The sequence below is a fragment of the Equus przewalskii genome, chromosome 23 (genome assembly GCF_037783145.1).
Source record: "Equus przewalskii isolate Varuska chromosome 23, EquPr2, whole genome shotgun sequence".
NCBI lineage: Eukaryota > Metazoa > Chordata > Mammalia > Perissodactyla > Equidae > Equus > Equus przewalskii.
Window position 1 is genome coordinate 3,443,016 of NC_091853.1, and position 13,266 is coordinate 3,456,281.

The 13,266-nt window shown below is 39.0% G+C and overlaps 1 protein-coding gene across 1 annotated transcript in view; it reads right to left on the reverse strand.

Moving 5' to 3' along the window:
• Nucleotides 1-268: 268 nt before the first annotated feature.
• MPC2 (mitochondrial pyruvate carrier 2) overlaps nucleotides 269-13,266 on the reverse strand; it is a 29,696-nt gene continuing 16,698 nt past the window's right edge. Inside the window, exons 3-5 of the mRNA XM_008521062.2 lie at nucleotides 4,004-4,088; nucleotides 3,400-3,511; nucleotides 269-584 (exon numbers count right to left, since the gene is read on the reverse strand). Coding sequence (XP_008519284.1) covers nucleotides 548-584; nucleotides 3,400-3,511; nucleotides 4,004-4,088 — 234 coding nt within the window. The 3' untranslated portion in view covers nucleotides 269-547. The remainder of the gene's footprint in view (nucleotides 585-3,399; nucleotides 3,512-4,003; nucleotides 4,089-13,266) is intronic.

Genomic DNA, 13,266 nt, shown 5'->3' on the forward strand with positions numbered 1-13,266 from the left:
TCATTTTGCCTGACCGTCTTTGGAATTTTTCATGTTATGTGAATTCCCTGTGTGCACGTATTAAATTTGATTTTCTCCTGTTAACCTGTCGTATGTCATTTTAATTATTCAACCAGCCAAAAGAACCAAGGAAGGAATGGGGAAATTGTCCCTTTCCTGAAAACTGTACAACAGATTATTTAAACTCTTAACCATCTTTCAACTCACTTGAATGTGTGTGCTCTTATATATCCACACTTTGGTTGACTAGAACAGAAGGAGACCAGTGTTACATATGAGCAAGTATGATTTATTGTGGGCAAATAGTAGAAAAAATGTTCCTAATATCCATAGATAAGGTCCTTACGTCACATGTAAAGAGACACTTATTAAAAGTGTGCTTTATTTTTTGTTGAATCAATTACTAACTCCCAGTTACAGTTAGATTTCTTTTATGCCTTCCAAATTTAGCACAGTTAGCATCACCTTATCAATAATCAAATAATAAATCCAACTAGGTCCCAGCGGTTATGTCCAATCCAGACCATTCGGGCGATCAGGAACTCTTTTATTTGCTTGCTTTGGCTTTTAGTTCTTGGTTATATCTATAAAGAAAAGAGAAAGAAACAGAATCATGAATCCCAACAGATCAATTATAATGAGAAGGGAAGGGAAGCCTATCCCATCTGTTTCTCCCTAGCCAGGGCTGTACAGCTGTCAATACAATCTCCTCCAGGGCTTGCAGGTGGACACAGGCAGGAGGGAAGTGACCCATGGACTTCATTTGCATCTGGCTTCCAATGGCCAAAAAGTTTTAACAACTTAACTGACATACAGTTTCCTGTACAAAAGCATTATTTTAATGAGTATTTCATTCTTGAACTATACAAGAGTATGACAAATATGTGACCATATGTATAAAATTTAGCAAAATGTGGTCATCTAGAACTTTTTATTTTATACTTACAATGAATCTTTCCTGAGAATAACACCAATTGGGAAAAGGATCCTATCTAATCACTGAAAATAAGATATACTTCCTTGATGCAAGCAGGCTACTGGGTTAGCAAGTTGTAAACACTTAAGTTTATTGAAGCAAGGGACTGTGGCTTCAATTCTCATTAATCCAAAGAAGAATTAACCACAAAGCCCCAGAGCCTTTCCCTTCTCAGGGCTTCATTTACCATTCTTCTCAGCTTACAGCAGAGTAGAGAATAGTGTAAGCATAAGAAGGAACTTATTCCATGAAGCATACCATACCTCCTAGATTTCTCAAAAGGTCCTAATTTCAAATACCCAGTAGTGTTTTCCTAAATGCTCCAGAGAGTCCATCATTTATATTTCTAATTAAATCTCCTGATGGAGTTTAGGGCAGGCTGCCCCAAGATGCGTCACTCGGATATGTGGATTATTTCGAGCTGGAGACAATTAAGGCTCAGAAGACTCAGGAAGAATATTCGACCTTCCCCCAAATTGCCTGAAAGAATTTAACAGAGAAGGCCTGATCCAGGAAGGAGCTAACCAGGAAATAACTATAGTACAATGTAAAATAGGTGTGATCGGAAAGGCACCAACAGTCCATCTTCCCATCTTACCGAAACCCTGTCTCCCGGGGCCACATTCTCGATAGGCGGCCCAGGAAACAGTTGTCTTTTCCATCTCTATGTGAATGGCCTTCCTCTCCTTTGAAGTTCCAAACCACTATCCCAACATCCTCCTTTGCCTTTAGTTGAGATGATATTTAAGGGGGCAACTTTGGCCATTGTGGTGAGTTGCTGAGTTTTGCCTGAGTTTCTCCCATGTATACATGTCATTAAACTTTGTTTGATTTTCCTCTGCTAACCTGCCTTTTTAATTATTTGACCAGGCATAAGAACCTTAAGGGAAAGGGAGGGGGAATTCCCTCTTTCCCTACACCCTCAATCTATTATTGTAACTGCAAGGTGCCAAAAATTCTTTTGTCTAACTATATCTGAATTTCTGATATTAGAAATAATAGTTCTGGGGCTGGCCCCAGGGCCGAGTGGTTAAGTTTGCTCGCTCTGCTGCGGTGGCCCAGGGTTTCGCCGGTTTGATCCTGGGAGCAGACACGGCACCGCACATCACACCACGCTGAGGCGGCATCTCACATGCCACAACTAGAAGGACTCACAACTAAAAATACACGTCTATGTACTGGGGGGGATTTGGGGAAAAAAAGCAGGGAAAAAAAAAAAGATTGGCAACAGTTGTTAGCTCAGGTGCCAATCTTTAAAAAACAAAGAAATAATAGTTCTAAACGTGACACTTAGCGTTCTCTCAGTTCTACTATATGAGTTAATATAAGATTAAAATGAGATGGTACATGAGAAAATTACCCTGTGAATAAAATCACTACAAATCAAAGTTCATATTGATATAAGTAAGCCCTAAAAATAATTGTAGGGCATACTGTAGAATGAGTGAGTTATTTATTCATCCATCAATTGTGTGCTAGACGATTATGAAAGGATTAAATTATAAAGCTACTAGTAAAGCTAGGGATGATAGGGGCTGGCCCCGTGGCCGAGTGGTTAAGTTCGCGCGCTCAGCTGCAGGCGGCCCAGTGTTTCGTTGGTTCGAATCCTGGGCGCAGACATGGCACTGCTCATCAGACCACGCTGAGGCAGCGTCCCACATGCCACAACTAGAAGAACCCACAACGAAGAATACACAACTATGTACCGGGGGGCTTTGGGGAGAAAAAGGAAAAAAAAAAAAAAAAAGCTAGGGATGATAAAGATGAATGAAATTAAAATGTACTATATTGTGCAGAAGAATGCCTTCTGAAAAGAAGGTAAATTATAAGTCAATACTTTTTACTTCTTTATTGAGATGATTCAACTTTTTTAGCCAAGAAAGCTGTTGTTCATGACAAGGTTTTATAATTTAGGAAGGTTCTACCATTCAAACAAAGCAGAGCCTCCATCTAAGATGAGCTCACCACAGTGCCAACCGGTCACTGACAAAGAATGTTCATTCCTGAGTAAACAGTTAGCATTGCCAGTGCTCATGGAACACTTCCCAGTGAAACCAGCAGCCTCAGCTAGATAGCATTTCCAAGAGCACATAGCTGTACATTGAAGGCCCACTTTATCGCACACAATTGAAAGTGACTGAAAAAGGTTCATGCAGAAAATTACTTAATGCATCATAGATTATATATGCTGTCTTAGTAAAGGAAATTCTGTGAAAGGGCTAGACATCTAGAGAATGCAGATTCAAAGCCTAGGCAATATACTGCTTGACACTTTTAACTTAGACTCCCACCTTTTCTAGAAATGTTAAATTTCTGCTTCAGCACATCTCATCTTAGCATCATATGTAAATCTATTTTTAAAAAATGTCTTGCTGTCTGGGCGGCTCCTGAGGCAGATGTTTCCACGCTTTTGGTGGGCTTACCTCCAAATACGAAAGAGCTGAGAGGCTCCTGCTGCCCCAACAAAGAAATTAACAGCAAATAGACTCCAGTTTTTTGGAATAATTACAAGTGAGTATCTTGACCAAATAAACCCTGTTGAAACAAAATATTTTTAAAGAAAAGTACCAGTACTACTGTCAATCTTATCTGAACATTTAATATTCGAGTAAAATGATTATAAATAAGACTATAACAACATAATGTAGGATAAAGGCCAAAGAAATGCTATACTGAGTCTTTAATGAAGTTGCCATAATTCAGTGTTACAGTTCTTACATCAAAGGGAAATCTTTATAGGGCAAATGAATATTAAGTGTAACTTTTTTCTCCTTACGAAAATATGCTCATGGCAAACTTGAAAACACAAACCCCCGCAGACAGCTCTTCACAGGAACCCCCTCTGCCCTCTTCGTCTATGATCTAAGCACTTCCTAGAGACAACACTGTTAATGCTTTTGTGTGAGTGCGTGTATATGTATTTCAAACACATACCTTATTAACATATACCGTTAAATAAACTGATGTAAAACAAAACAAAAATACCAAATGTCCTCTATGGAACATAGAAGATGCTCATTAACTCACCTGTAGCCATCAAAACAGCAGACTGAGCTGTGCTGAGTTTTTCTGCAGGTCTGGCCATGTCAGCCAATCCAGCACACACCAACCCCTGCAAACACACATTAACACACAGAAAGAACACAAGCACCATGAGTGGGGAGGAGGTTCTGAAGTTTAAATAAAACTCAAACTATTTCAGAGATTTCCACATAATAGTAGCTATAATTTTGGTATCCACGCATTAAGAAAATGTATATCATGGCAAAAAGCTACAATGAATTCAGGAACGCTTTTTGAATTAATTTGCATTTTGTTAACCACATTAAGCAGCCTCATATATTTGAAAATAAGTAGTGTGTGTATATGTATGCAGAAATGATACTTTTTTCACATACGAATTTATATTCTTTATACACCTTGTGGAGGGTGCCTGAAAGCTATTTAAGGTAATTTATATAGATTCCTCCTTTCAAATATGTATATATATTTTTTGAGGAAGATTAGCCCTGAGCTAACATCTGCTGCCAATCCTCCTCTTTTTGCTGAGGAAGACTGGCCCTGAGCTAACATCCGTGCCCGTCTTCCTCTACTTTATATGTGGGACACCTGCCACAGCATGGCTTGATAAGTGGTGCGTAGGTCTATGCCTGAGATCCAAACTGGTGAACTCTGGGCTGCTGAAGTGGAATGTACGAACTTAACCACTACGTCAACGGGCTGGCCCCCTTTCATTTTTTTTAAATCAATGTCACTCTTTTTTAAAAGAAGAAGTATCAGAAAAGTTCTGCTATAATTTCAGTTTCCTGGTTAGATAACTTTTCTTTAATGTCAAGTGTGCATGGTCATCTCTGTGCTGTGTTTTTAACAGTCTTTCATAGATCATCCCACTTACATCCTACTATCAGCAACACTCGAAGTTTAGTGATGAGTCTTCACTAGAATATTAGTCACGCTACTCTACTGCAGAGAATATACAATAAAATGATTTTCATTGATGAAAAATTCTAATCTGCACAAAGTAAGAGAGACTAGCACAAAGAATCTCTACACACTCGTCACCCAGAGTCAATAATTATGAGATTTTGCCACATTTGCTTCACTTCCCCTGCTCCCTCTTTTTCTTTATTTTTTTGGTGAGGAAGATTGGCCCTGAGCTAACATCTGTTGCCAATCTTCCTCTTTTCGTTTGAGGAAGACTGTTGCTGAGCTAACATTTGTGCCTGTCTTCCTCTATTTTGTATGTGGGATGCTGCCACAGCATGGCTTGATGAGCGACGTGTAGGTCTGCACCCAGGATCCAAACCTGCGAACCCAGGGCTGTCAAAGTGGACAGCACAAACTTAACCACTACCCCACCAGGTCAGGCCCTCTTTTTCTTTAAACATTTTAAATCAAATCCTAAATATGTTATTAGAGAATACGCTTTTAAGAAATTCTTTTCAGGTTTTACTTAATTTCTAAAAGATGCTCTTGCATGGAAAATACAGATCAGCAAAGGGTTTTTCTCCTAAATAGAACATACACACACATGTGAATTTACACACAAACATAAGCCAAATCCAAATGGTTTGAATTAACAAAGGCAGTAGTTCAAGAAAGCAATGATACTGGTTTACAAAGGGGCACATGGTTAAAAACAGGAGTATAATTAGAGGTAAGTCACAGCCAACACTACTTTTTTTTCTTTTTGAGGAAGATTAGTCCTGAGCTAACATGTGCTGCCAATCCTCCTCTTTTTGCTGAGGAAGACTGGCCCTGAGCTAACATCCATGCCCATCTTCCTCCACTTTATATGTGGGACATGTACCATAGCATGGCTTGTCAAGTGGTGCCATGTCCGCACCCGGGATCTGAACCGGCAGACCCTGGGCCACCAAAGCGGAACATGCGAACATAACTGCTGTGCCACTGGGCCAGCCCCTAACACTACTTTTCTTCTTGTCCTGTGCTTTTCTTTCCAAATGCTTCCTAATCATCTCTCCTACAATTTTCTTCCAGGTCCCAATGTACATGTTCTCTGTTTTCTATTTGCTCTACTATTGCACTGCGGAATACTGCCATTGTACAGGGGAAGAAAGGGACTGATTTCTATTATTATTCCACTGGATCCACATGTTACACTGTGGCTTGTCAAATAGCTCTGTTAGGACTATAGGCTATATTCTAGCATTCTCTCTTGGAAGAAGTCAGTGGTCATGATTTTGTTTATGTTCATAGTATACAATTTTTAAAACTGACTTTAGTGGAGCTATTTTAAAATGGAGTCAAAGCTACCTTCCAGAGAAACTGCCTTACTGTCTTGAACTCTGGACTCGGCCAAATCTTTGGACTGGGCAAAAATGGAAATTGCTTTACAAGCAATTGTTTGAGAAGTCAGCAAGAGAACAGACATCCCAATCACAAAGACTGATGATTGTGGACTTTCTGAAGATAGATCAATAGTCAATCAATGGTTAGCCAAGACTAGCTCTCTGCCTCCAACTCCAATTAGAATTCTTTGTAATACAACCTCCCTTCTTTGCCTTTAAAAGCCCCTGACAACCATTCCCTAGCAGGACACTATGTGGGTTTGTACCTGAATTTCTGCTCCCAAAATGCAATTCTTTGATCCCAAATAAACACTTTGCCTCTTAAACTGGTTTCTGTTTTTGAACATTTACATGTCAGAAGTGGGATGTGAAGTGCTCTCACCTTTGAGAACCCTGGAAATGGGTTCAGTACCCATACGAGTCCCTTGTGCTACTGCTTCCACAGACCACTGGCTCCTCTAATCTTGAGAGTCCTCTTAGGTTCTGACCTCCTCCCTTTTCGTTGAGGTCTTTGCCTTTCTTTGGGATTCTGGGGGCAACAGTCCAATCTGGAGTGGATCGACCAGGAGACAACTGTCTCCAAGCTGGCTCACTCACTGCTGTCTAGAAGAGTTTCTCTGAGCTGGCTCATGGCAGCTCAAGGCTGTTGTCATCTGTAAGTGTTTATCCCCTATCTGGAGAGTACTCAAATTCTGTCATTCTATTGTGTGTTCAAACAGCTGTAGCTAGTAAGTCAGAAGCACAGGTAACAACCAGGGGTTGCAACTGGTGTCTGTTTCTCTGGCCATGCTTTAACATGGGAATTTCATCTTCTAAAAGTTCCTGAGAAGTTCCTCTCTTGGGAACTCCAGCTAGGCTTATATTCTGAACTATGGTCCTTCCTCTTGTACATTTTTGTCCCAGTGGACTGACAATACAAAAGGTGACTTAAAATTACAGTGCCACTTTGGGGTTCCTTTGAGCTTCCAAAACTTGTCTTTTTGTGCACTAGATTTGAGAACCATGGACTAGAAAAATTGAACGCAATCTTTAATTTCTAAGGAATCAAGCATGCCACCTTCCTGCACATCTGCTTACAAATGATGGTCCTAGAAGCTGTAAATATTTACAAAGAACAGCAAAATCTTACTAAGCTTCTTTTGTGTCCTGAGAGCTTGGCTTGGTAACCATCAGGTCAGGGGCCCCAAAATATGATCAGACAGAAATGTGAGTTGCACCTCATTTGCAGCCAGATACAGCTAAGCAGAAATGACAAAAACAAAAACGGGAAAAGCAGCTTTTAGAGATTCAGACTCTGATGATAGCACCCTTGCCCAAAAACAATCTAAAGAAAATTCTAAAACAGAGGCTAGAAGATCTCTGTTTGCATCTGTCCGTGTGTTTATGTGTGTGTCTACATATGTATGTTATAAATATGTGGTATTTTTCTACCTCCAGATGCTATTATCAAAACTAGTTTGTACGAAAGCTCTATTTAATTGGCTTAAAAACAAACAAGTGCTATATAAATTGAGTATACTCTCAAAAATATAACAGAAACTAACCCAAATGAATTTCACGATCACATGATCTAGGAAAATATTTGGTACTAAAGCTAATTAAAGTTTATTGGTTTAATTAAAATAGATGTCTTTAGAGTTATCAGCATTAAATATACTTTTGTTCTACCTAAGTTTACCAAAAGTCAAACAAATTCACGTTATCTCTGTTACAAAAGTTGGCAGCCAAAAAATTGATGGCCAACTTTGTCTTATGTCTCATGAAGTTTTTGTAAGTAATCGAAACATAATTATTGGGAACAAGTAAACTAAATAGATGTAAGTAAGATAAAAAGTTTTCAGGGGCTGGCCCCATGGCTGAGTGGTTAAGTTTGCACACTCCACTTTGGTGGCCTGGGGTTTGTGGGTTTGGATCCTGGGCATCAACCTACACACTGCTCATCAGGTCATGCTGTGGCAGCATCCCACATAGAAGAACTAGAAGGACCTACAACTGGGACATACAACTATGTACTGGGGCTTTGAGGGAAAAAAAAAAGAAGAACATTGCCAACAGATGTTAGCTCAGGCCAATCTTCCTCACAAAAAACAAAACAACAACAAAAAGTTTTTAGGTGAACTTTTTAATAATAATTATGTGTAATGGTATATGGCATACTTCAAAATCTCTTGGTAACTTGAAACTTTAGAGTTTTGCTAAATTAAACAATAGAAATTTACTGACTATCTAGATCATTTCCAAGTAAGATAAAATATTAGACATTAATTACTACACATAAGTTTACCTGCTTTTGGCTTCTTATTCCAGAAAAACTAAAAGATGTTTGAGTCTATTAGCAAACAGGTCTTTAATTTTTTTTTAAACATGAAAAAAATTTACACTATTAGAAAATGTATGCTTTAAGTAAAAGAAGATATAAGGAACGGAGATATTTTTGTTACAAAAGTAAATTTGACCTAAAGTAAGACTGGTTATAGGAAGGAGGCAAGGAGAAATTCAAATGTAAAAAAAGAAAGTTACAGAAGGTTTGGGGAAGAGAAAGTCTGAGAAAAAAGTTTTATATACGGGCAAGCTGGCTAAGACTGGAATGAACCTAATTAAGTAAATGAGTTTTAATATCAAAAGTAAGCTGGTGCAAAACAGAATTTGGTTTTCTCTCTATTAACAGGACAAGGTCGGGGCTGGCCCCGTGGCCGAGTGGTTAAGTTTGCAGGCGGCCCAGTGTTTTGTTGGTTCGAATCCTGGGTGCGGACATGGCACTGCTCATCAAACCACGCTGAGGCAGCATCCCACATGCCACAACTAGAAGGACCCACAATGAAGAATATACAACTATGTACCGGGGGGCTTTGGGGAGAAAAAGGAAAAAATAAAATCTTTAAAAAAAAAAAAACAGGACAAGGTTTTCTTGGACTGTTGGTCTGCTCTTGATAAGAGATTGTAAAAGGTTTTTTTTTTTGAGTGGTCTGCCTGGAAAATAGGGATTCTATGTTTTGTTAAAATAATTTCCTATGTTCAAAAAGCTGAGGCCTCTCTATTAAGAGAGTTAAGAATGCCCCCCACGCCAAACTGTTTAACTTCCTGTATTTGCCTGCAAGTCTTTAACTGTCACTGTGGTTAAATAGGTAACTATTGTTTCACAAAGACCTATGATCTTATTTGAGCACGTGTTTTAAAACTTTTCTGATTCTATTTGACCAAGTGTTTTAAAATCTTTTGATATTTTTGACAAACTTGCCCAAATTCAATGTCTGAGTAAAATATCTTTTTTGACCTGAAAGTAACTTTGAGAATTTCCAGAGGGTCCTTGGGACTTCTTATAGAATTTGTTCTCTCTTCCTATAAAAACGGAGATATTAAACTAATTAGGCTTATTTGTATATTAAATTAGATGGGAAGCATTGTCAAATAAATAATGATAGGTCATATTATGTGGGTAAATGTTATTAATATAAGTATTATATTATATGAGGGGTCAGCCCGGTGGTACAGCAGTTAAGTTCGCACGTTCCACTTCTCAGCAGCCCGGGGTTCACCGGTTTGGATCCTGGGTGCAGACATGGCACCGTTTGGCAAAAGCCATGCTGTGGCAGGCGTCCCATGTATAAAGTAGAGGAAGATGGGCATGGATGTTAGCTCAGGGCCAGTCTTCCTCAGTAAAAAGAGGAAGATTGGCAGTAGTTAGCTCAGGGCTAATCTTCCTCAATAAATAAATAAATAAATAAAATATCTTAAAAAAATAAAAATAAAAATTATATGAAATTCCTAAAATTATGATTGTCTTGGTACAATGTTATCAGTCATAATTCTAGTCACTATCTTATAATGTGTCACAGAAATAATCAAATTTCCTTGTCAACTGCGTTGTAATCAAATCTTTAAACACGCCATTTTAAGCCTTTAGTCATTTACAAATAGTTATTGTTTTACTCTGATGCTTTAGCAAATATGGAAAGGACTCTGACACTTACTCTAGAATATAGGTTTCTGATAAACTTTCAGACCATAAAGCTGAACTGAGTAAGAAATTACAGAACTCTAACGGAGAAACTGATGGACTCATAAAACTGCTAAAAGATCAAGAACAAACATTAATTACATGGGACTACATGAACCGAGAAGAATGCTCTAATGTTTTGCTTTTCCAGATTTTTAAAGAAGTCTTTTCTCTTAAGCTATCAATAATTTGGTAAGACAGACCTCTGTAAACAAAGATGAAACATTTACTTTTTCTGCCTACCTGATCCCTCCAGAATTTAGAGAGTCTCTATGACCATTTTTATTTTCACTTATATAAATAATCAGGTCCAGTTTTTAATATACACAAACTAGTGTTACTGTGATTATCTTTGGTAAAAAAAAAATGAGTATAATTGTAGGAAGAAAAATTACATTTCCATCTTGTAGGTACTAGATTCCAGTCCTGTTAAGTGTCTTTGAGGCTCTGTTGTGTACCTGTAGCCTGCACCCCCCGGCCTAGGATCCTGCCTTTGGTCTCACTGACTGTTCGCAGTACCCTCTTTGGAAAACAGAAACTCATTCCACCTGAGATAGTCACCAGTGGACCAATGTCTACTGGGACACAGCCTTCTGCTGATGCCTTGTTGTTTCATGCTAGTATGAGCACCTTCTCTAAGTCTCTAATATCTTATGCTTGAGTCTGTCAACAACAGTTTAAAGACGCTTTCTTGGATTCCGATTTAAAGAATCCTGTTGGTCACAGTCTAGAGACTGGCATCTGGGTATTCTGGAAGCATCATCATCAGAAGACAGCCCTCGAGCCCCACTGGAAAGGACCTTATACCAACTGCTCCTGACCACTGACACTGCTGCAGAACTAGAAGGCATGTAACTTTGGAGAAACATCTCACAGATAAAGAAGTCTCCACCTGCCACCTGGTCCTGTACAAACGCCAGAGGCCTCCAAATCAAATTGACTAGGAAGAGAAGCAACTGACATTTGAGGCAGACAGCTTTTCCCAGATGGCTGGACCAGGCCTGGACACCTTTTACGTGCTGTTGCTTCTTACCTTATTTTCTCTCTCTCTTTCTTAGAAAGCCAATACTCTGATCTGCATCTCCCAATCTATTACAAAAGGGGGAAATCTTTCTGACTGTTAGTTTGTCATCAGAAGCCTCATTGTGTATGTGAATCTGGAGAATCCTTCAGTACATTTAATTACCAATCTCTCCACCACTCCTCCTCTAATTCCTCGTGTTATGTGTCTAGAATGTGTCTAGAACCTCTCGCCTAACCAACTGAACCTCCAGAGATTTAAGAGGTTATATCTGTAACTGTTGTAAATACCTCTTGGTGAACTTGGGTAACCCCTCCAGCAAGGTAGAGACAGAATTTGAGTGCAAGCCAAATGGTTACGTGCGGTGCCCACTGACTCCCGTTGTTCTTTTGGCTGCCCCCAGGAACGGCCTTCTGGGTCAGATCTATCCTCCACTTTGGACTTAGCATTTTGTTTATTATTATAGAAATTATTGCTCTTGTAAAACTTTCTCTCCTCTGCACAGCCTGATGTTATAAAAACACCACTAGGATAACGGTCACTCAGTGCTTTAAAATGATTGCTGATGGGGGAGGGCAAAAGGGGTGATTAGGCACACGTGTGTGGTGATAGATTATAATTAGTTTTTGGGTGGTGAACATGAGGTAATCTACACAGAATTCAAAATATATTATGATGTACACCTGAAAGTTATATAATGTTCTAATCTAATGTTGCTGCAATAAAAAACCAAAATGATTGCTGAGGCTTAAGAGCCTTCACCTGAGAAACTTTGAGGCCCTATAGACAATGTTTGCCCTTCAAAAGGAACTTGATGGTAAGGCTTTGCTCTGCTCTGGTACTTTTGCTGCTCACATGTGGCCTAAGCCTCCTAAGGAAACCACTTTTCCTCGTATGTGGGACGTGACATACCAGGGATGAGCCTTCCTGGCGACAAGGGACCAATGATGCTTTGATGGCTGATCAGCAATACTTTCAAACGGTTGATCAGTGATGCTTTCAAAGAAAAATCTTGATCAAAAGGGAAAAATGTTGGAATTGACTTTAATAGAGCCATTTTAAAATGGAGTCAGAGCTGCTTTTCCAGAGAAACTGCCTTACTGTCTTGAACCCTGGACTGGACCTTTGGACTGGGCCAAAATGGAAATTGTTTTACAAGCAATTGTTTGAGAAGTCAGCAGAAAAATGGACATCCTGCCCACAAAGACCGATGACTGCGGACTTTCTGAAGATAGGTCAATAGTCGATCACTGTTTAGTCAAGACCAGCATTCTCTCCAATTAAAATTCTTTGCAATATAACCCCTCTTTTTTGTCTTAAAAAACCCCTGAGTACAACTGGAAGGACCTGCAACTAAGATATACAACCATGTACGGGGGGTGGGTTGGGGAGATAAAGCAGGAAAAAAACCCAAAAAACCCTGACTACTATTCCGTAGCAGGACACTATGTGGGTTTCTACCTGAATGTGTGCTCCCTGAAAAGCAATTCTTTGGTCCCAAATAAATGCTTTGCCTCTTAAACTGGTTTCTGTTTTTAAAGGTTGACCTACTTTGTTTTTCTGGGATATGTTAGTAATTGTTCTCTCTCATAAGGGTCTTGAGCTCCCTTTCTCATGTTTCTAAAAAATTCCTTTCTCCTTCTATATCACTCTAATCTTACATAAAGTATGTTAGAAAATCTCCTTGTGAATCTAACCTCTGCCATTTGCTAGCTGTGTGGCTTTGGTCAAGTTACATAACACTTTGTCTTAAACTCCTCATGTATAAAATGAGAATATTAATAGCGTCTCTTGCAAAAGTGATAAATGATTAAATGAGATAACACGCTTTAAAAATATTTAGCACAGTGCCTGAAAAATATTAACAACAACAACAAGAATAATAGTAGCTTATATCTTCAGAGCAGCAGAGATAAAGGAATATTAGTCTCTGTATCCTTTCCTGCATTACTAGCCTCGG